Raw genomic sequence first — 25,576 nt, 5'->3', positions numbered from 1 at the left:
TATGTGAGTTTGTGTGCACATTTAGAACAAGAGAGCGAGACTACGTTTTGTTGAGATGTTGGGATGTTTTGCTTTGAATTTATGTGGGTAGAAATTCATTTACATGCTTCAAGGTTTTGGTGGATTATATATATATATATATATATATTCATATGTATTTAAACATATGTCTTATGAATTTGTATTTTATATAAATATTTATATTTACATTTATATGTGATTCTATTTTTTTTTTCAAACTAATCTTAATAATATTGGAAATATGTTTTATTTCTGACTTATATGCATTTCAAACTTTTTACTTTTTTGTCTATAATTTTAAATTTAATTATTAGAAGTGATCCAAATAGCACAATAATTTTTAAAAAATTAAAAATATTTATCTTCAATTTTTACATTTAAATATACATTTGAATATCATAATTATATTCAAATAAAAAATACATACATTTTATTTTTTTTATTTGAGATTCTCAAAGAGCCTCAACCACATTTGTATAGAAACATACATATATAAGAGTTTTTTTTACTTTTTTAAATTTGAACTCAAATTTAAAATATTTATAATATAATCATTTTTTTTTCATTTAATTTAAAAACAAAAAATTCATGAACAAGTCATAGATACAAAATATATTGAATACATATCTATATGTATAAATTATAAATAATTATAAATAGGAATTTTGAATACATACAATAATGTTTTTCAAAGGTAGTAAGTAGGTCCTTTCAACTATCAATAGTGTCATGTATTAAGGTAGAAAGACCACCTTGTTATTTGACCATTTTTAGGGCTTTTGTAACTTCTTTCAAATAAAACATTTGAAACACCATCAAAGGTGGTTCTTATCTCCAATAATATTACCAAATATTGGAACTCTCTTTCAAAGGTGTGTTATTAAATATTATATCTTACCATTTATTCATAAAAGAACATATTGTTCTTCAAGGTCTTTATCTCTATTACATTGTCTTGAATGTTATGACAATTTCAATGCTTTGTGTAGTAATTTAGCAAACAATAAGTCTTGATAAAATTTCTTGATTGTAAATTCTCCATATATTTAGTGCCACAAATATCCAAAAATCACAAATAAGAATAGAAGATAGAATACAATCTTCACTAAACACAATTTCTTTTATAGCAATGAATTTCTTGACTCTTCATCTTGGTTTTGATAGATATCTTTAATGGAAAAAATCAACATTCTTTGTTGCATTTGCAAGATTTTTATCTAATTATTATGAGCATTCACTATTATCATATTTGCACCAATACATAAGATATTCTAACTTACTTTGGTGTGGTTATTGTATTATGTAAAAACTAATCTAGAAATGAATTGAATACATGGTTATGAAAGGTAAATTATATTTGCAAAAAAATTAAAAAATTAAAAAATTAAAAAATATAATAAAACTTTAAATAAATTTTAATTAAATCATAATAATTATAATAAAATAAAATTTTATAATAAAATCTTTAAAATTTTCTAAACAGTTCTTTAAATAAATTCTAAATAAATTCTAAAAAATCCTAAGTAAACCGTAACCAAATCTCAATAGAATTATATTCAAATCTTAATAAAATCCTAATCAAATTTCAATGAAATCCTAACCAAAATTCAACCAATCCTAATTAATTTTAAGAAACTCTTAAAACCTTAATAACTATTGATTTTTGATCGTGTTTGAAAGTTTTTACATATTGTAATCTAATAGTTAACAATAAGCACAACAATTTAAAGGAGAAACCAACTTATTGATTGAAAAAAAAAAAAAAAAAAAAAAAAAAACTCCTTAATTACTTAAGTGTCAAACATCATTCTTCTTCAACTTTAATGTTAATCTCCTCAAAATAATATCTCTTATTTTTACCAATTAATTTCTTTCAAATATTGTACACTTATTGAAAACCAAGTTTTATACTAATATGAAATTTTTTACTTCAATCCATACAACAAATTGTTGGAAATTTTAGAAAAAACCATTAGCCCTTTCAAATCCAGTTTTCAAGATTTTAACTCACTTAAATTTTAATAATCTTTAATTTAAATATTTGATTAAGCTTGTACTTAAAATACATATTTAAAAGCATTTATATATAAAAATTCTATTTGTGCCTTAGAATTTGATACTAATTTTGTGCCTTAGAATTTGATTTCGACCCAAGGTCATAATCAATCCTCTTTGGGTGTTAACATCTAGTTTTTTTTCAATAAATTTTTCTAAAAGCTACTATTTACTTCTACCTTAAGATGCCTATGATACTAATTTTTCTAATCTATCTTATTTTGTCTTGTTTATGGCTCTACAAAATAAGTATAAGCCTGTTTTATAAAAAGACAACATTAGCACATGTTAATTTTGCTACCTCCTAGATTATTATCTATATTTCTAAGGAAATTCGAAACTATATTTTGAAACATGATCTTTATTAATGTAACTTTTTCTTTTTTCTTTTATCTATTAGTTATGTTACAACTTAACATTGCAACAAGTCTAAAACTTCTTTGAACTTAAACTCTTAATTATTATCTACTTACATAGGAAGATGTAATATTTCTTTTCTTTTCAAAATATTCACTTTTTTCTATGGCTTAAACTAGTCACATAGAATACAAGATAGATCTTTGATAGATATAATCAATAAGCAATTAAATTGAATTTTTTACAAATAAAAAATAATTCAAATTAATAATAATCCAAATTATCATAAGAGCGGCTAGTCTTGATACTACCATAAAGTAATCATACCTTTTCACTAATGTAGAATTGAATTTTTTTCCTTGAAATAAATATTTATATTGATATTTTGTTTTTCTTGAGCTTCTTTTAATTGTGTCTTTATTATTACATGCAGTTTTTATAAATAATTTGTCAAATCTTATGTCTTAAGATTATCAACTTTTGAGAAGTTAAAAGTATCAAGTTGTGGATAATAATTATAATGAACATAAAAAGATACTTGTTGAACAAAAGAATATACCATATTATTATATACAAACTATGTTAATGGCAAAAAAATTGTCTAATCATCTTGATAGTAATTGATGGTATATCTCAAATACTCCTCCAAAATTTTATTCTCATGTTTGATTTGTCCATTGGTTTGAAAAAAAAAAGACAAATATAACATTCTTTTGCTTCATATTTTGGTCATTAGTTTAAATTACCTAAGAAAAATAGATTATTATATTTTATTCAAGATAGGTAGCTAATGAATGTTGTAACTATTAGAAATGCATGTATAGAATCTTTGATAGATAAGTTTGCTAAACATTTTGTAGAAAAAAGATTATTCAATGGATGATTTATATTTGGGATATGATCAATGTCAACTTATATATAAAAATAGAGATTTAATAACAATGAAAATATCACTTGGACTACTTAGAATGTATATTTTTAAGTATAGATAGAGATTGAAGGAATCTATAGTATTAATGATAAGAAGTCTTTACTTAATAATAAATATTAAAATATTGGATAAATACTTTAATCTTTGTTTATACTTGAAGCCACCAAAAATTTCTTAAAATAAATTCCAAAGTTTTGTTATATCTAAAGTTTCGTGTTATTAAAAAATCATATAGTATTTGATGTGCACATAATTGTATTTGATCTTTTAAAATATATAAATATATCTTATAATAAAAAAATGCCTTTAATATTAAAACATGATACATTTGTGATAAAATCGCATGCTTATAAAATATGATTTATTTATTTTTATTAAAATGGCTTCAAAATTTTTAGACATCATAAAAAAGGAGATAAAATAAAGCTATTTTAAAAATAAATAAATAAATAAATTTCATCTTTATCCCATTCTAATATGTCTTTGGAAGTTAATTGTTAAGTAAAATTATAATTTAAGAGAAGTTCTTCATGTATATTTAATGATATTTTATAAATTCTAAAATCATTCAAAATTATTTATAATTTTTGTAATTTTCTAATATTTAATAATATATAAATTTTTAGTATATATTTTATAGTTTTCAATTGAAATAATACATTCCAAAACTTCTACTTTAATTATATAAAATATACATTTTTCTATCTTCAAATATAAAATTTGCATTTCTAAATTTTTATAGTATAAGGAAAATAAATTATTAATAATATTTTTAAATAAAAAGCAAAAAATTTATCCAAAAACTTATAAAATATATTATTCATTTAATGCCAAAAAATAGTTGGAATATTTATAAATCCAAATTTATAAAATTACATCTAAAATGATCATGCATAATTTTGAATATAAACTTTTATTCATCTCTTTTTTTAATAAATACCAAATTATAAACTCTTTATAGGCCTATTTTGGTGTAGATCTTATCTTCATTTATTTGATTAAAGAGCTTCAATATCAAAAATAAAGAATATAAATTTTTAATAATTAATTTTTGAATCTATTATAATCTATATACATTTGTGAGGATCTATATTTTTTCTTCATAAAGATATTTGGTGTACTTGTAGAAGATTTTAAATATCAAATAAAGTTTTTTTGCAATATTTTTATCAGCATATTTCTTTAAAGCAATTTTTTTTAAAAATTTTGCAATAAGTTGTGAATTGGTCCAAAGAATGATAAAGCTCCTTCTTGAATATTGATTGTATAATCTTAAGAAAAAGTCTTTAATAATAGATTAAAACTTTAAAAAAATAGTATTATTACCAGTTCTTTGAGATTCTATCTTAATATTCATTTGAATAAAAACTTAATATTATATAAATAAATAAATAAATAAAATTGTAATTTTTATAAATAACTTAGCTCTAAAATATTTAGGTCGAGATAGTTTGATGGCATTTGGACTATATCTTAAATTTATTTTTTAAATTTTTATTAAATATTAGAATCATGTAACTAAAGATTTCAATTTTGAATTTTTTTTCTTTGCTTTAAATCCAATTAAATAGATATAATAGTCTTCTACATTATGACATTTTTTCATAATACTAATATAAGTTTTTAGAATGGTATTTGTATTTTTCTTTCATATTAAGTGCTTGAATTTAGTTGCATTAATTTGCAAAGACCCTAGCCTTTATAAATAAAATTTTAAGTCTATGAAATTATTGTTATTACTTGATTTTTTTTCTTTTTTAATCAAACCTTTGTTTTTAGTATATTTCAAAAAGACTAGAGTTTTGTTTTTGTAATCATTTTTTTAATATTTTTTTCTAAATGAATTTAGACCATATTAAAGTTTTATTTTTTTTAAAAGATGTAAAAATAAATAAATAAATAAATAAAAATGTGCCTACAAATCATACTTTAGTAGAATTTACTTGAGAAGAATTTAGCTTCAAAAAGAACTTAACTTACAAAAATCTTGAATATTTTAATTTTTTTACAAATTGATTTTGGAATATAAATCTTTGGTTCCTTCATACTTATAATCATAAGGCTTTTGAATTTTAATTTTAAAATAGATCTACTTGTACTTACTTCTTTTAATTACATAACTTCTTTGCATAAATATTAGACTTTATGATTAATTTCGTCAATAAGCCTAGCAATAGTACCTCTATTGTTGAAATTGCAAATATATAAAATTTTCACTTAAAGAATATTAAAAAAAAACTTGTGATGATCCATAATAGTTACAAATTTATTCTCACTTCTATTGAACTTAAAAATTATAGTCTATTTTATTTTCTATCTAAGTAAGAGGAAATACTAACAAACATACAAGTCAAATTAAAAGAATATAATATATAATCTTTAATATCAAATAAAAAATTCTATAAAAAGAGGTTGTTTATTTTCTTTTTTAAACCAATTTTTAAAAAATTATTATTAATTTAAAGGTGTATAATCTACAATCTTTATAAATAGAATAATATTCTTTATAAATTGATGTAAACCACTTACTTCTTAAATAAAATAATTGTAGTTGGTAGTTTTTTCAAATTATAAAGAAATTGAATTTTAAAAAAATTCAAAAGATTATATACTTATGCATCATTGAAGAAGAAATATATATATATATATATATATATATATATATATAAAGATAATTATCAAGTAGAAAAAAACATATATAGATATATATGATTTATGCCAAATACAAAGAGACTAGAGAAACTTGAATCAAGATTAGAACATAAAAGAGGTGTTAATAAGACTAAGAATGTTCTTAGGCTTATATCCATAAATACTATCTACAAAGAAGGTATAGTAAAAGCTTCTTAAGAATTACATTGCATTTAGTCCAAGCATTAAGTTATAGGTTGTTTCCAACATGACTTTTTGAAATTAAAAAGATTTAAAAGATAAGTTTTGATAGCCATGTAGTATCTCTATAAAAGTCTAAATATTTAATATCCATCTAAAGCTCTTCTTCAATGATTCTCAAGAAAGATATTATCTTCCAAATATATTTTTACTTATTCCTACTCAATTTTAGTTGCGTCTATTTACTTAAGCAATATGGACATTTGTGGTATTTAGTAGATTCAATAAAAATTATGATACTTATTGGAGCAATCAACTTCAAATTAAATATGTAATATCTATTTTTTAATCTGTAATTTTTAATATAATAAATATTATAATTTATTATTTATTATTTATTATAAAAATATTTATAAATAAATCAAATTACTTAGTGTATATTTATCTTATTTATATATTTATTATAAAATATTTATTATATATTTATTATATTTAATTTATTAAGTAAGACCTAATAAATTTTTTATTTTAAATTAATATATTTTTAAATCTTTTAAATATTAAAATGATATTATTAATATTTATTAAAGTTATCTATTAAATTTTTTATGGATATAATATTAAAGATATTGAATGTCAATTATAAATAAGTAAATTATTTTACAATACCATTAAAAATATATAAAATATTGTCTTGCATAATTAATAATATTAATGGATAGAAATTTTGAAAATCATACAAGGTTTTATTATTTTTGTGGAGTCATGCAATTTTGGAATTTATTGTCATCTTCTTCTTGCCAAATTGCCTATGAAATATCCTACAAGATATAGAATGGCCACTTCATTACTCTTCCACAACCTTACCTCTAGCAGCATAGCTATAGTATTTTCCATCTCTAGATTATTGAATAAGAAAATGATCTACTAAGTCACTGCAATCAATGATCTGCAAATTCCCAAGTTGTCTGCTTGGACATAAAAAAATGATTGTTGCCTCCATGTTACCTCTACTATTCTTTAGCATTTTCATCTAATCTTGCCATAAGTTCTTCATCTTGTTGCAAACGTCTCCTGCCATTTGTATAGAAGTAAGACAATGTGTTTTAACTAAAGAAGAAGAAAATGAAGAACATGTTTATCTCCTTAAGATTTGCTGTCATACATGTGTAAGTCTTGATTTTCTCATAGAAAATCACCTCCAACATGTAGACATTAGTGCTATACCAATCCTTACAAAAAATTATTTATAGTTGTATTAAAAGTAATACAAAATTCACAATTCTGATAGTGAGCACAAATATTGAGCCAATTAACAAGTTTTATGCTATAGTTCTTAAGGATATTTGTATTTATTGAGAATAACAAATTGTACGTATATATGCAACAACCATTGTAAAAATTAGTAACCTCTATTTTGTGCTTCTTCAATTGTGGTTCAAGTTTCAAATCTTGTTTTTCTGTGACATATTATGTAAGAAAAACATTACATTTAGATAGTAAACAATGCCATAGATTGTTAATTTATTTTGCAAAATAAATCCATGGCAAAATTGGCAATGGTGAAATAGAAAGCCATTCTATAGACTGATGTAAGCTTATTGTCTTGAATTGCAAAATTAAAATTTTATTCCTCATTTAATTTATAAAATTTCTTTTTTTAAAATTAATTATGCAGAAAAACAAGATTATTAGTTAATAATTTAAGGAAAACATCTATTCTAGCAAATATCATCAATTAAATAAAGAATATTAATTAAAAGATATGAATTATGCAAGGTACCACTACATATACAATTAGTTGCATTAATCAATTTACTAAACTTCATTTCTTAAGTTTTAATTTTTTTAAAATAATAATTTTGACGTGGTTACAATTGGTATAATATTGGTTTTAATATATATATATATATATATATATATATATAGATATAATATTTTCTCTTGGTTTAATATAATACTTTGTAACTTATTATTAAATAATATAAATTTATCTATTTTAAATATCTTTAGAAAATAATTATGGGGACTAAAAGTAATTATATACTAATATTTTATTTTTTATTTTAATCTTATTAATCTATATTTTAAAAATTTAAGACATTATTGATTATTTTTTGACAAAAATAAATCTTAAGATTAAATTTAAAAATTATACTTCACTAAGTTAATGTGTGTGTGTATATATATATATATATATATATATATAATTTTAAAAATAAGCCACTCATGTATTAAATCAACCTACCCTATTGTAACAATCATTAGAAAAATGGATCATCACCAGAAACCATTGTTATAATCATGGCCCTAATTCCAAGCTCCTCCATTTCTAGTCCATGCTCCCTCCATTCCTAGCCTTCTACATCTCAATCTTCTCCCCCTCTTCCTTGTTCTCCTCAGCTCTCATTCCAATCCCCCTTATTCCCTATAACACAATAGGTTGATTTAATATATATATATATATATATATATATATGTTGTGATGGTATTAATAGATAAATATCAAAAAGTCTTTCAACAAGGAGTGTCAAATATAAAAATCTCACAATCATTTAAGCTCATATATTATATTATTATTTAATAATATTATCATATACAAAAAATTATTATATATTTTATTTAATGAATGTTTACATATCAAGACAACAAGTAAAAGTAATATATATATATATATATATTTAACAACTAATTAAATTTTAATATTATATAACTATAAATTAAATACATAAATCATTTTTTATATTATCAAAAATATGTCATTATTTTGAAGATTTTGAAAATAATCAATATGCCATGTATTTTATTATAGAATATTCATGAGCTTAAATCAATTATTTGATTTATTTCTAATATTCTTAAGAACTTTTCATTCTTTCATATTATCACAACTACATTGTTACTGATTCCTAATCAAATTTGCACATTCAAAAAATAAAAAATAAAAATATTTGAATAATATTCACTAGTTTCAAAAATAAGTCCAATCAAAGTATTGAAAGACTTAAATTTTTGTTGTTTTAGGCATTCTTTTGTTTAGTTATTTACTCAAACATATAAGCACATATGTGTATAGATGTGCAATTTAAAGAGTTGGATTCAATCTCAGCTATGGTTTTCAAAAACAACCATCACCATTACAACTTATAAACACTAAAAAATAATATTAACTAAGTTACATTTATTTATTTATATATATATATATATATATATATATATCTATATATATATATATATATATATATGAGAATGTTAAATAGACCCAAGTTTTTAGTAAATCAACCCATCCATCATGAAAAAATTCACTATGGTGAATTTATTTAGTAAATGCTATACCCCTATACCTCTATATAAATATATATATATATATATATAACATGGAACACTGTGCTAATCTCAACACAGTGTAACGTGGGCACAGTTGTGGAAGTGAACGAATTGGAACTCAAAAAAGCACCAAAAGGATGTATTGAGTGAGTGAGTGACTGAAGCGTTTTGGTTGTTTGTTTTGCAGGTTGTGTCTTCGCAGGAACGCCAGTTTTAGGATTACAGAACAGTGCGTGTGTAGAACGATACCTCAGATTGGAAGCGAGTGTCGGTAATATTGTGTTTGCTACATTTTTGTTTGATGTATATGCCGCACTGTCTTTGCAGAATCGCTTACGCAGCGCTGGCAAACAGTGTCCGATCACGTGGAATTCCGAACACAAGGTTTGAAGTAACGCGCGCTGCTTCTTCGAAGCGCTGCATGGGACGCAGCACTGCTTCATTTGCAATGTTCAGGAAAAAAAATAGATCAGAATTCAGAGCTCTGCTGAGATAGGGGATTATGCTGCTGGTTGAATATAAATAAGAACGGGCGATCTCCGATGGTTGTTGTCAACACCGCAGCAGACACTGACCATGGGAGAGATTCGATGCCTTGGAGTGTAAGAGAATTGGAAACGTGTTTGTAGTTGCTGTGTTGGAGTAACGGTGGCTTCTAATAATGAGAACACCAATATAAGGGGTTCCAATTTCAATGACCGTAATTCCGACGTCATGTGTGTTTCTGCCACCGATGGTCTGGAGATCTAATTATGACTGTGTGCTCCTACGCCTGAAAGATTTGGTAAAAGACAGAACTCGGCGATAAGATTTTGAAACACGGGCGTGGTTACCTTGCGAATCTGGAACCAGTGCGTTTCTGTGCCTGTAATGAACAGGAATTTTGGAGGTCCGATCAGCATCATCGGAGGAGCATTGCTCGAGGCGTGAGGCATTGACCATAGTTGGTGGTGCAGGATTCCCTGAACAAGTGCTCTTGCTGGTTGTCGAGTCTGGTTATACCCGCACTAGCAACCGGAGTGCGCGTAGATAGTGGAAGAAAGTAACTGACGAATTGAAGAGCAAGGCCGAGAAGACTCTGGAGGAGGTCCAGAACAGCATTGGATGTGCGGCCAAAGCAGATAAGCTTAAAGTGACCTGCGAGGATATTCGTGGTTAGCTTCTTTGTACAAGTCTACCTGTGCGTAGAGGGAGTTCTTTAATACTCTTCGTGTAGTTCATGTGTATACATTGAGAAGTTGTGTAAGAAATTCGCGAAATCCAATCCTCTTTGGAAATTGTTCTCGTTGTCTGTGACTTTTGTTAATGCGTTTTGGCGAGGCACTTCGTTGCATTTCCAAATCTTGAGTATGGCATATAAGTTGACAATATTCCTCAGTCCTCTTCTACCGTTGCCTGCTGACAATCGTTTGAATCTGAATGGAGCTTATTCGAGCACATCACCTGATGACAAACTGATAAGTATCGAAAGAAATCAAAAGTTAGGGCCACCCTTACAAAAGGGCTCTTTCACATGCTGACCCTAGAAAGTGAGCCACACCAACACCCAGATCTTTCTTAATGAGTGAATGGAAAAACTCGTACAATATGTTTATAAACCGCATTCTTTTTAACAACTCATTACATGATAAAAACCAGTTTTTCGTTATGTCAACTTGTATCAGCAAACAGGTAGAAATATAATGGAGGAACAGGAAAATGAAGACGTGAGACCAGGAAATTAGTGCAGGCAATCAAATGAACTCGGTTGTGTGATGCCTAAAGATTGACCGACTGTTAAATTATTGAACGTGCAAATGCTCGACAACGAAAAGACCCACAAAATCATACTAACAACTGCGAAACGTCGTTTCTAACAAGAATAAATTTAAGGTATGGAAATTATCATAACGGAAAACAATGCAGAATTTCACGATAACCCATATCCAACAATCTGTTCCAGTTCGTCGAAATTCGGTTTCATATAACACGTGGCCGGATGTTTGGTGGTCTTGCTTGCCCAACTCCTTCAATTGGATTCCTACCATTACGGCAGATCTTCGTTCAATTTCTACTGAGTTTGCGTTTCTATGTTGCAAACTTTCAAGTTTATCTTTGATTGATGCTGGTTTAACTCTGGTATTCCAGAACATCTGGACATATAATTTTTTACTTTAGGAGTGAAATGAATCTCAGAAACCTCTTGCGCCGTGAGTTGGAAGGCCAAGCATTAGGCTTGACTTTTGCAGCATACACTTTTCAGATGTCTGAAGACAGAAGTGGCGAGTGGCATCGTGACCTCAACCAAGTTGTTGAATGAAAGAAAAATAATTATCCAGCTTAACATCGACTGCGTTTTTCTTCCAGCTAACAGTATTTAGTGTGCGGAATCGAAAACTAGTAACAGATCTACGTTCTTCGCAAGTGAGGCTCAGAGAAATGATGTTTCACGTCTAGCTGTCGGCCAATTCGCTAGCGCCCTGCAAAACATTAATTAACGGCAAGCTTCTTGTGAATGGCCTCAAGAGCAATCTGCCCAAATATGTGCACCCTGCTACAGAATCCAAAAAGAAAAGCGAGGAAGGATAATTTTGACATCAGGGAGTTACCGAAGACTTTCCAGGAGTCACACCGTTAACGCGTCCACTGGTTGCAAGCTATATTTAGAGGCACCAATAGTGAAATTGCAGAGTTTCAGTTCATTATCAGCAAAGAGGACACGATAACAAATACCCAACACTGAGCTGTGTCAGAAGTCACGCGACTTATAAAATAGATTGTGTTGCAGATTGCAATTAAAAAAATAAGAAGGGCAACTTAGTGAGTAATACAAAGTTGAATATTGTAACACACAATTAATACCACTTATTGAGATCAAGTCTAATTTGGGGATGGAAAACTCTGACACTTAAGAATGGAATAAATATAATGAGGGTCGACTATACGCGTCAAAAAGCTTGAGGGATGGTGATCAGCATTCATAGATTCAGAGATCCATAACTGACAGTCATCGTGTGGCAGAAAGTGAGCGTAATGAGCAATCCGCACTTGCAATATTTAATACATGGTAATAAATGCATGCCAGACATGGCATGTTCGCAGGAATCAAAATATAAAACAACTCACCAAGTTGTAAAAAAGTTGGAGGAGAACCTCTACGTATTCTATGTCGCGGACAGAGGCGTTGACCGCGTAGTCAGATTGTTATAGCTCTGGACAAACATCACAAATCTGTGGACTAACAGTAACTGAGATTCGAGATCGACCGGGACGTAGCCATCGACCTCACTAAAGGTGATTCCGAAATTGCTTGGTGATTTTCCGTGGCCACATATTTAACATTGCTCAAAAAGATAAGCAACTGTATCTTAACATGTGGGAGAAGTTGGTCATGCGCCTCATGAGCAGTTTACCCAAGGTCCAACAATTCTTCGAAAACCTTTAAACAGGTCCAAGTCCTCATGCCTCATTTCTACAGACACGAATAGGGCAACACTACTCGTGTGCTTTCCAACGAGGTTTAGAACTCTATCCCAAGCGATGTCCTTTCCTATGAGCTGTCGTGAAGTGCATTATGCTTGGTAGGAGTTTTTAGCATTTTGCGTACTTAAGGTCAGGATCTCCAACAAACCAAATCAAACCAAAAAAAAACACAACAAAAAATATAAATAGAAAGGAAAGAAATTTACATTATAATCTAATATAAGTTGAAGGAACCAAACTTTGGAATGCGGGTAAATCTTGTCTTTCCGGGTTAAAAAGCTTCACAGTTCGATCCACGTACATAAACTTATTGAAGAAAATATAGAGGGCCAGAGAGAGCAAAATACGAAATACCACTCTATGGTTTGAAGTGAAAGTTGTTATAAATAATTGGGAACATGTCAAGCAATCGACATCTTCAGTGCTGTAAGACAATTGAGTAACTACAAACGACTTGTGTAGTCATTTGGATAAACGAATGCATGCGAAACGCTTGCCCATGGGGAGCAGCTCCATTTCCATCAAAAGTTTGAAACCAAGTCAGCTCCCACGGAACTTCGGGAGAGCTTCTGAATTGAAGGATTGTGGTCTCACTGGATATACGTTGTCAAGCTGCACCAAGCATCTCAAAAACCCTGACCTGAATTTGTCATCAAGTTGACGTCACTTCTGAAGACGATCATCACTGCATGATGACGCTCGACGAATTGGTGACCACGACGCTCGAGTAGCGACTTCACTGAAATGCCGTGCCTCACCATAGTGGAGCATCCGCAGACGTCTCCCGGCAGCACAGAGTATGTTACTGACCGAGACCAACTCCGACCAGCGTGAAATAGACATCTCCTGTCCATGCTAAGTCTCACCCTCCGACATCGGTGAAGAGTGTCCATGGCGCATGACTCCATGACCAGCGGACGCTTCACATCCTCCGGATTACACAACTTAAGCTCCCCCGGCAACATTATCGTCACGTCAAACTTGTGCCTACACCGCCACCGATCCATTCCGTTTCGTATCCCCTCACCCATGCTCGCCTGCTACACTTCACATTCAGAGACCAATTCACAAATTGTGCACTCGATCTATGGAAAACAAGAAAAAGCTGCGACTGTGACTGAAAGCTAGCTTCTCCTTTCACACAAATGTATGCGAAGAAGAAGCAACACTTCCGTCGATTGGGATTCCGCCAGGATTGCGCAGGATCGCGCCCATCCATACTGATCATGATGCTGTAGGTTCATGGGAAAAATATTTTAAATCCACGGTGCTATCATCATCAATCACCATGAACACTCACTCCAAATTGGAACCCACCGCGGGCAATCGATTCATCCATATTTTCATCTATTTATCCAGGATTCATCTATTCATCCATTCATCATTCTCCGGTGGTGCTGAGGGAGAGTCGTCGTCGTTCCTCTATCGCCGCGATCGGGATCATGATGCGGAGATAGACGTTTCTTGTCTCATGAATGCAACCCCCGTATCCGTTGGATCGTGCCATACGGACATCGATGCCCTTATAACGTCCGAACCCCGCTCCCCCCCCCTATCCCCCCCATAGCCACGTGTCGCGCCACAGTGCGATACTCGACACGTGACTTGGAGGCTTTAATGAAATTTTGGCGGGCTGAACGTGGGAGGCGTGGGGGGGAGCATCCGAGGAGCGCTGGCATGGCGCCTGATCAATATAAGGGCGATGATGAATGGATGATCTATCTTCAAACGAATGATTACGTGAACGACGTTCATTCCGCCGCTATTTTTTACTCGGACTCGGGCGCCTGTTACTGCTGATGCACCTAATGCCGTGCCCCTAGATCAGGCTGGATTGCTCTTGCTTGATGGAGTGCCAGCGATACAACGTCCTTTCGTACGGAGTCTACTTGTCATGTACTCACCACCTGGAATTCTACGAGTTTCGAAGAATCTTAAAGTCAGACATTTCAGAGCCCCGCAAGAGTTCCTACTCTGGGAAACTTTTTCTTCCCATGGTGCTTTTGTGTAAAGTAATGTTGTTTGCTTTAAAGGAGATTTATCTTGATAAAGTGCCTGTTTTAGCAGAAAAGGTTGTTTGTTGCTGTGGAGTAACACGATGTTTGCCCAACTGATGAATAGTCACTTACTTTGTGTTTTCCTTTGTATGCATTGTTTCCAACATTATTTTTTTTAGTGTGTGCTCTCTGTAATTTGGAGTGCTAGTCATTGATGTTCTCTGAAATTTTTATTTATTTATTTTGTGTTCATTTATTTTTATATTCAAAAATCAAAATTGGTGTCATTGCACCCAAAAACAAAAACAAAAACAAATAAACAAAAGACACAACATCCACTAATTCTTCAGAATTGAAATTTATTTTTCTTACTAAAAAATTTTAAGTAAACTGAATAAATAAATAGGTAGATAGATTGATCATTGTACTTGTTTGGGACTACATTCAAAGAATCAAGGATAAAACTCATTATTGTTGGCTAAAATAATTGCATATGTTTGTTTAATTAATAACCATTGTTCTTGCATAAAAATATAATCAACAAATAAAAAAAGATGTTGATTACAGTCTTCTGCAAACATCACACTTCTTATTATTTGTAATGGCTGGTGATCCAATCTTATTAGCTGTTAAAAGTTTACGTTTGCAACATCTTAGCTATAAACAAGTCAAAGTGAAAACACATCATTTCTTAATGGCATGAATCACCATTATGTTACAAAATAAATAAATAAATAAATAAATATCTTATTTTTTCTGTCATTCTTCATTGTTCAAAATAACTCATATTTTATATTCTACTTGATAAATATCAGACACATTATTACATTTTTAAAACGATCGTGCCAGAAAATTGGAGGTTTTCTTTTAAACATAATTTTTCATATTTAAAATACCTACTGATATTATTAAAGTTATTCGTATTGAGATCACCAGTTTGAGATCACCAGTTTGAGATCACCGATTATTAATGTTATTCGTATCGAACTGTTTCTTTCAATTTTCAAGTAATATTTAAAATTACATCCTACAGTGAGGAAATTCCTTCGACAATGATACTTACAGAAAATAGGCAATGTAGAACAAGTGGAAATCTACCTTGCAAAGAATGTATTATTCAAATAAGATAAAAACGGCCATCAAATTCTCTACATTGTTTGGTTTCTGTATATCACCTCGTAAAAACAATAATATTAATGTTCTTATTTATTTACTTACTTTAGTTAACTTTCAAGGTATCCCAAACCTGTAGAAAACCACGTGATTATCATATCTGTTGCGTATTTAGCATAGAGGCCTTTGATTAGATGCTCACCTTTTGGCAAAGTTTATACAGTTGTACAAAGGTTAGTATGGTCTTTAAATCACAGTAGTGGATAATTAAAATTGTCTTAAAAGTCCACAAAATTTAGAGTGTAATTATACACATACATGCAGGCAAGGTTTTGTAATTATAAGACACGAGACTTTAATATCATCACAGCCTCAGGAGCTTGTTGCCGGACAAGGAGCTAACTCCACAAAATGAATGATTTACTTAAAAAACCTTCTTGTTCTTTTAAGACTTAACATAAATATTATTCTAAAAAATGAGATGGTTTTGTGAGAAAGCTGATTACAATGTTTACACACATTTGAATGGATGTTTTAGAAGGTTGGACATTGAAAAGAGTTAAAAATCAATCAAAGTATTAAAACAAAATTTCTTGATAGTAGAATAACAAAAGATTATAACTTTCCAAACAAATTTTAATAAAAACTCAAACAAATGTATCTAATAATTTTTTTGACTTATTTTTTGAAACATTATCCAATTTATTACTAGTAACTCTCTATTTTTCGTTTTGTCCCTATACACAATCATCAGAATAGTATATAGGATACTCATTTAATTGCATTTTTTTAATGTTTTTACTTTTACACGAAATTATTTACTTGCACACTGAGATGTTAATGCTTTGCACATAAACACATTTTTTGAAATTAATATTTAATAGAATAAGGCTCATGTCAATAGACATCTTACATATATTTTATGCAGACACTAAAAGAATTAAACAATTGTGACATTTCTTGATTGAAAGACACATGTGTTACCTAAAATATGACTCAAGAGCAGATGCAGAAATTCTATCAAACATCAACTATTGATCACTATTACTACAAATTGTAATATTTTGAACAAAGTCAATCAAACAGAATCAGTGTAATATTTAATCAAGTGAAATTCGCTGAAAGGTGTCAAGTTCCCACACATTTCACATCATTTGAACTTCTATCCCATATCACTGCTTTTATTTTGATTTTTTTGTTACTTTTATTATTTTCCTTCCTGTTCACTGATCAATCAACAGTGTTAGATAATTGAGAATTTGTAACTACCCATTTCATAGATTGCATGCTCTCTTTACAAAACTCATCAACCCTGGTGACTGACTGCATGGAAACACCTCCAATTAACAAATAAACACACCCACCATATCATTAACCCAAATGTGGATTTACACACATGTACATGCACATGCACTTACTTACTTACTTACTTACTTACTTACCTACCTTTTATTATTATTTTATGTTATGTTATGTTATGTTTTATGTTTGTGGTTTTTTTTTGTTTTTTTTTTCAAGAATGAATGTCACACATCACATTACAGAAGGGTACCACAAATACAAACCACATACAAATAAATAAATAAATAAGTAAAGAAATATACATGTGATAGTAAAATCAGTGGTGTGAGATCCCAAATTGCACAAGATCCAGCCAGCCCCCCCACCCCGCAACATATCCGCCATCGTCACCCGCACGACGAAGACGAGGATTTGATTTGTCGTTGGTGGGGAAGGGGACATGAGCGAGAGAAGTGGGTGGGACAAGGGAGGGAGTCCCTATCTTTGTAAAGCCAGACGAAGAAGAAGAAGAAGAAGGAGAAGACGACGACGACGATGGACACACTCTGACATCGGGGGAGGAGGAGGGCGGGAAGGAAGGGCTGCTCAAAATAGCGCAAGATCTGCCCCACTATCTGTCTGCACACTGAGACGGAATGGGACGGGGGATGCTATTCGGAGTGTGTTTGTTGTAAGGGTGCTTATCACTGAGAATGGTTGATTAGATGATTTGGGGGGAGGGGGGTTTACAACCAGTACGAGTACGCTGATATCGTGGTGTGGCAGCGCTGGTGATTAGCATAGTGAGAAAATAACATACGACAATCATGTGAATAATTGGGCAGAGGGTAGTGCTGCCAGATTCATCGCAGAAACCTGTATAAACAATTATAAAAAAAACTGAACGGAAGGTTCGGAAATTTAATCGCCGGTCACAGTGGAACCTCGGTGTCAGTATTTCGAAGGCAAGCTTCTCTGTGTTGTAAATCACAGTCTGGGTCAGCGCGCTCCGACACCATTTTGGAGATGGAAATGCTCTTAAAAGTTCCATTACGCTGTAATAAACCGGGTTACTTTCCACAATGATTCAATTAACGAAGCATATTTGGATGTCGTGATGACCTAGTTGGTTGGTTCGAGGGGGAGAGGCATCCGGTGGCGTTTGTAAGGGGGGTGGGCTGAGTGGTAGGCCCCAGAGGGCTGGGATGCAGTTGCCACACGCTATCGACACTGTGATGCTGACGAGGCAGTTGCACATGAAGCGGAGGAAAAAACACTGTTCCTTAAGGAGTGTTACTATTTTCGAGGGTTTACGGTCCACACAAAAGAAGGCGACAGGCAAAATTTGGAATATGCGATGCTAGAGAGTGACGGAGGAAATGGGTCCATAGGGAAGGCAAAGGTGCGGCCCAACGGCGGGCCCATCGTAGGGGCAGCCCCCACAATCCTTTCAAATGGTAGACCCTACCATTTGCCCGGCGGCAGGAGCTCATGGCTAGCACACCAAGTTGGTGGTGGTTTTACATGCGGAATCCTGGAATCCAGATCTGGGCGATGAAATGAGAGTGAGGGGTTTGACTCAGGTAGGGTTTGAGCCGCCACGGGGAGAGGAAGGTTCTGATCGGTTTGGGTGGCAAGTGCCCTTTTCGGGTCACAAGAGACACCGACCAGCAAGTCGGCGCTCGAATACTCGCACGCCTGCACTCTGTTTCTTCGTCCACGACTATCGGCCAATGTCTCCCTGTGCGCTAATTTACGTAATTTGCTACCCGACGATGTACATCCGGATTTGGACATGGTCGCGACGATACTTGATCTCAGTTGGGGGTTATCATTCGTCTAGAAGATATTCGGGTTTCGGTGTGACGTGGGTTGGCGACGGATGCGTGGAGGTGAACGATGGAAGCAACAGTGGCATACTGTACCGACCTAGATGGGAGGGGGGACGCGCGAGGGAGAGGAGGGAGTGGGGGGAAGCATTGGGTGTCAGAGACAACAATGGAAATGAAAGGGGAAGTGTCTTGGATTCAAGTTTTCCTGTATTATTACTGCTGCAGATAAATTGCTTTTCTCTTGTTGGGTTTGCTGCCAGACTGCTTCCGACGCTCACCGGTCGCTGCGAGGTTAAATACCCGCAATCCACGCCTTTTTCTCTGCCAAGAATCGGCATCTCGAAGGGGATACCAGAGTCATTACCTCCTCTCATCGCCACCTCTCCTTGAACGGAGAACTACTATCTTCTGTTTAGTTTGTTTGCTGTGGGTAGTGTAGAGTCTATTTCACTGTTCAAGAGAATGGTTCTTTGAGCTGTAAGGTGTCACTATTGGGAGTCCATTTGTGCGGTGCGTGATTAGGGGTTTGGTTGGCGGAGAGGAGTTGATGTTTGGTTGTTAGTTTGTGGAGGTTGTAGCGTGTGAAAGTGAGGACGAGGAGAAGCGGGGGTTGTAGTTGGAAGGATTTCGAGGTTGTCTAGTGGAAGCGATGGCGCAGCAGCCGAGTACCACGATGATGATGGCGATGCAGCAACAGCAGGTGCATGGAGGGGGGAACCATCATGGGGGGATGGGGTTTCACCACCCTGGAATGGGTGGGCAGCAGGGGGGTGGAGGAGGGGGAAGTGGCGGAGGTCCTGTCATGGATGAGTTGATGGAGCATATGTTTGGGATGCCAGGTGGAGGTATGTTCGATATGGCCGGCGGGAGAGTTGGTCCGTGGGATTACAATGTGGGTTCCGGGGCGGGGAAGGGGTTTGGAGTGGGAGGGATGCCATCTGCAGTGGGGTTGAGCAAAAAGGGGAATGAGGAGGTTGATTATGGCTTGTCAGAAGTGCAGATCCGCCATCATCAGCAACAGAGTGCGGGAGCTAGAGGGGAGAGTGGCTCGGGTGGCATGCCAGTGGTGAGAGAGGCTCGCAATGGAGCCCCGGATACACTGACGCGATCAGTGTCTCTCGGGAGTAGCGCTAGCGAAGAATCTGGCCCACAGCAGGGCAAGGGGGACCAGTTGATGGGTTCCATGGTCGCTCCGTCCAAGCATCTTCAGCAGCCGTATGGTGGTGCAGGCAGCGGTGTGCCAACACTTCCAATGAACTTTGCTCCAGCTAAGGCAGAGAATGTGATGCTGGTGGGCGAGATGGACTCACACAACGCACATGGAAAACGTTTTCGAGAAGATGAAGATGGTCGGCCCAGGCCCACTGTACGCTTTCAAACAGCTTCTTAATCAATATTGCTAACGTCGCGAAACAGGTCTTGGCGTGGAGTTGCTTGTCCTAGGCTTGGCGCCATGATTTCTGACCGTCAGACTTGTGTGAAGGTTTAACATGTCGGTATGGTGGTGATAATTTTGTTTCGGTAGAAATTGTGATAAGAGCGTATTTGTTGAACTTCAGGTGTTTGAACTGAATTTTGTGACAACCCATCTTATCGTTTTTGTCTACGGTTGGGGTGTGTGTCACACAATAGAGAAGTTGAGTTTTAGCTTTGAATTAGCTCTGCAGCTTTGAGAGGATCATGTAGTTACAGAATCCGAGACTTTGGAAACTGTGCTGCTGATCGTTCAGTCTATCAAAGCTCTTTTTGTAGTAGCTTTGAACGGTGAGTCTATACTGTGCGCGAGTCTTTCCTGATCACTCTGTCTGAATACACCTCCACGTATGGCGATTCCTTCATCATTATTCCTAGAGTAGCTCAGTATTGTAGAACATGGTTCACTTAAACAAATAGAAATTTGTATGCGATCGCTACAGTATCTTGCAGAGGTCACTATTCGCTATTTGAGATCTACTGTTTTTTTCTTTCCATGTTAAAGTCTTTGTTACCTGTCATGGTTTTGTCACCTACTGTATACAGTTACTATTTTTGTATCAGGAAACTATTTGGTGACGTTGAGTTAGTTTTCCACATCATCTGAAGCTGTAGCGCGACATTAACTGTCCTGTTAATGTCACAACGTGGCACAGTACGTGCAGCCTTTAGCCAAGTTGATTGTTGCAGTACATAGAAGAAAAACCCAGCTGGAAGCCTGTAGAGTTGCAAGTGGCGCTTTTGTGTATGCAGTTCCAGATGTTCTCGACCCTTTGTCAGGCTTCATATTGGTACCTGTACTCTCGAATCTATTAAACATATCGTGAAGCAGAGCCCCTTGCTGGCACATTCTTTCTGAAGTTCTGGTGGTTCGCCTTGTGTGTATTGCGGGCCCTCTGCACATTATTTTGTTCTAGGAACCTGTTTCGTACATTGGCGGATGTGGGTGCGCATTTTCTAAACACCCTAGATTGGTCTGTTGTTATTCATTCTGATTATTTTGCTGTATTGATGGAAGTTTCTCGCTTTGCAGGGAGCCATGCCACCTGGAGGTTGTCAAGGGTCTGGGTATGCCAACCCAGGAGTTCCGGCAGGACAGTCGCTCCCTGGTATGGGGGCTAGACCACGAGTGCGAGCACGTCGTGGTCAAGCTACTGATCCTCACAGCATTGCTGAACGGGTATGAATAGTCCTTGGTTGTTGGTCCTCTCTGATTTGTTTGGGCTGTGGCAACTGTGTAGTTTCATTAGCGGGAGGCCTCTCATGGTAATTCTACATTTTGATGTCTTGGAGAAGCTTCGTTGGAGGATAGAATTTATATGACGATTATGAGGGGCAGCGTGACTACCTTTAATCAGAACAGAACTCTTCAAAAGCTATCGTGTTCTTACCTCATGTGATCCATTCTTCATGATTCATGTTGTGGTAATTTGGCGGGCATTGCCGTGTTTTGATTTTGCTCTTCTTCGGTGTTCATTGTAGCTTCGCAGAGAGCGAATCGCTGAGCGCATGAAAGCCTTGCAAGAACTCGTTCCCAACTCGAATAAGGTTCGGTATCGTTTGAACCTTGTCTTTTATTTTTAGTGTTTCATGTGAGTTGAATTTGTGTTCTCGATGAGAGTTTTACATTGCGGGTGATGCAGATAGGTGCACTTGTTATGTGTGACTGAAACTTCGTGTATTTTTTTCATCTACTTTCACTTGGGCTTATTTTAAAATCTAATTAGAAGAAATGATCCAATCCTCTTACTGCTGTCTGTGGATACAGACGGATAAGGCGTCGATGCTGGATGAAATCATCGATTACGTCAAGTTCCTGCAACTCCAAGTAAAGGTGAGAGTTACAAACATATCCGGTCAAGACTTCCGTGGTTTGCCGGTTTGACATGTTGCTGCTTCACACGATAAGTTTCTCACAATCACACCATGCTTAAGTGTTAAATTTCTTATCTGTTTGTCTAAAACTGGAATTCAATTTTGTTGGATGGTGGGCTTGGCAGGTTCTAAGTATGAGTCGACTAGGAGGTGCTGGTGCACTTGTTAACAGTGATCCGCCCGCTGAGGTACGCGGTTTGCTTTTGTGGTTTTCTGTCCCATTTAAGTGCTCCTAGTATAATTTTCTGTCTAGCCAATCCTTCATTAGTTTTAGTTCAGGTCTCTTTGCGTTGTCCCTGATCGTGGAGGATGTAACTCATGCCTTGGCTGGAATTGCAGGGTGGAAACAATTTCGCCGCGTCAGCTGGGTCTTCGGGGGTTTCTAACCCTGCTCAAGATGGGTTAGCATCTGCTTTGACAGAAAGACAAGTGACACGCATGATGGAGGATGATATGGGTGCTGCAATGCAGTACCTGCAAAGCAAGGGACTGTGTCTTATGCCCATCTCCCTTGCAACTGCTATATCAACAACAAACAAGGGCCCGGCACAAGCCAATGCTAATACAGGGGACCGACAGGGATCAGCAGCAGCATCAAACATTGGCAAGTCCACAGCTGGTTCCAGCTTAGCTGGAGGTTCCAAAGAGGACGGTTCAGAGGCTGGGAGAGTGACTGAATCTACCACTCAAGACACCTAGGAGCTCATGCCAGGATCTGCAGCTGGTGTGACAGGATATAACTATTGCTATGTATCATCTGTGCAGGATTCAGTAGTTTCCGACTTGATTAGTGTTGTTTTTAAGCGACCTGAAGCTACTGAGGTTGGAGATGTCCCGGTTGTAGCACCTGGCATGAAGCAGTTACTCTATGTGGAGGTTCGCTTCTTGCTCGCCTCCCTCAGCAATGGAGCTTGTAGTGACAGGCAAGTAGACCTAATCCCCAAGTACCATTCAAGGTTACAATTGTGGCATTTAGTGAGTTTCATGTTAGTGCCTTCAAAAATCAGAGCACCATGTGGAAACACATTTCTTGGTTTTGTTTGAAGTGATGGTCCATGTCTTATATATTGTTTTCGGAAATGTTGCAAACTTGTCTGCTCTCTTTTCTTAGAAACCTTACTAGCAAACTCTTATTCAAGTCTGTGATGCAGTCCTATGGGTTTGTACCCCAAAAGTTGTCCATCGTACGTATGACATACGTGCCCTGCTACTGCTGGGATATGTGCGAGTAATCCAATTCTAAAGCCTACTTTCCGTCTAAGTACTTAAGTTGGGATGTGCAGGCAAGGGACGCTCGGGTGCATTGACATGTGTCGACTCTGTAGTGCACGTACTGCATTTGTTTAGGCATAGTCGTTGTATCCTAAAGTAGAGACTGGGAAGCTTTATGACCTCCTGCTTTATTGAAGTGGACCCATTGTATCCAATCATAGTGGATGGTCCTCTGAAGTCTCGTCAGAGTCTTTGATAATTTCACTCAATCAACCCAAGTGAAGCTTTGGTCCTAGGTGAATACAAATTTTGAAGTTCGTAAAGTCATTCAAGCTAAGTAGAAGCACTCTTCAGCTCAACACAATCAGAGCTCTTTTTCTTTCTTTCTCCTTTTTACATTCTCATTCGTCTCTTTTTCTTTTTTTTCTTTTTCAAAATTTTTATTAGGTTAATTTTTGTTACTTACCTTTATGTGAAACTCACACATCTTAGCAATGTTTGGTTAGGATTTTTTTTGGATGGCAAAAGTTAGAAACTGATACAGCGAATACCATTTACATGTTGAAGATAGGTGTGTTGAATTATTTTTTTCAGAAACGTTTTACTACTGAGAAAATCTTGAAAGTTAGTACATGTCAAGCCTCTGGGGTTCGACTACCAAATAATTCTAGTCCCAACCTGGATTGTTGGCAAACCGCAAGCGAAGGTGTGGATCATACCTGTTCGTGCAATAATTTACTTCGTCAGCTTTCGTTGTGTGCCGTGAGCATCCGTTCACTTCTAGCAAGTCGGTAACAAACATAATCACATGATGTTGCAGCAATTTCTGCAGTTTCATGTAAAGTTGTCATAGACCAACTCATATCAGGGTTGGGGTCGGTAGAATTTGGATCACCGATCTCTGAATGGAAAATGTCAAAGTGCAGCACATTCTACTACTTGTTTCTTGTCAAGCAACTAAAACACCTAATCAGATCAACCTTGCTAGTTGTGTTAGACTGATGCACGTCAGGAGCTCACTAGCTCAAACGAATGTATCTGATGGTATAACTATGTGACTCCCAAAATTTTTGTGACATGTATGAAAATTTCAAAAAAAGTCTGTCTCAGTAACGTTTTTCTTCTTCTTTTTCTTGATTCACATACGCCGGAATGAAATTCATTACAAAGAACCTGAATCTCTAAGAAGAGTTTAATCGTTAACTCAGAATTTGCTGAAAAGTAGAGGGAAGACAACTTCACCAAACTGGTTACTTCAATTTCCAATGCATGTAACTCATTCAGGAGTCTAATGAAATGAATTCAAAGAGAGCGATTCATAGATTTTTCACATTAAGAATCATGTATTTTTTTATGAGAAAAGCGTTTTACTACCTCATCTATGCACACGGGCTACACCTTAATATTTCATGTAGGCAAGGGAGGTTCCCCGGTCTAACGAATGCAGCTTAACGTTCGATACCCTATCCGTGCTGACTACTCACAAAAAAATTCGAAACTTCAAAACTCGTAGTAAACCTCACAGATCTGTGATTGAAAAATCGGTATCAGAATCTTCAAACTAGTTGTGTGCAGAGCACACTGTCCATCACTTTCATGCTTTAGTAGATGCAAATATCGAACTTGGTAAAGTTGTGAGAACAATATACAAATTGTTACTATCTAAAAAATGACTTGCTCACATGAAGCAAACTTGTAACTTTTCTGATTGGTCCTCACTCGCCGCTTCTGAATCGTATCATTTTGCTTTTCTAATCCCGAGATCTCAGTTTCCGGTGGAGACTGTTAATCTCGGAGCATGCACGATT

General features: G+C 34.3%; 1 protein-coding gene across 1 annotated transcript; it reads left to right on the top strand.

Annotated features, from left to right (window-relative positions):
- The first annotated feature begins 19,738 nt into the window (after nucleotides 1-19,738).
- Nucleotides 19,739-24,105, top strand: LOC112294648 (uncharacterized). Its single transcript, XM_024545340.3, has 7 exons — nucleotides 19,739-20,574; nucleotides 21,715-21,861; nucleotides 22,164-22,229; nucleotides 22,450-22,515; nucleotides 22,682-22,744; nucleotides 22,896-23,479; nucleotides 23,840-24,105. Exons 1-6 carry the CDS (start codon nucleotides 19,858-19,860, stop codon nucleotides 23,253-23,255), a joined length of 1,419 nt encoding a protein of 472 aa, XP_024401108.1. The 5' UTR covers nucleotides 19,739-19,857; the 3' UTR covers nucleotides 23,256-23,479; nucleotides 23,840-24,105.
- Nucleotides 24,106-25,576: the final 1,471 nt, after the last annotated feature.

The sequence above is a fragment of the Physcomitrium patens genome, chromosome 17 (assembly GCF_059467195.1).
Source record: "Physcomitrium patens ecotype Gransden chromosome 17, ASM5946719v1, whole genome shotgun sequence".
NCBI lineage: Eukaryota > Viridiplantae > Streptophyta > Bryopsida > Funariales > Funariaceae > Physcomitrium > Physcomitrium patens.
This window is presented reverse-complemented; position numbering and strand designations above follow the sequence as displayed.

Coding starts and splice junctions, on each gene's coding strand:
- LOC112294648 (XM_024545340.3), top strand. CDS start 19,858: ATGGCGCAGCAGCCGAGTACCACGATGATGATGGCGATGCAGCAACAG. Junction 21,862..22,163: donor CTCACAGCATTGCTGAACGG/GTATGAATAGTC, acceptor TGTTCATTGTAG/CTTCGCAGAGAGCGAATCGC. Junction 22,230..22,449: donor TCGTTCCCAACTCGAATAAG/GTTCGGTATCGT, acceptor CTGTGGATACAG/ACGGATAAGGCGTCGATGCT.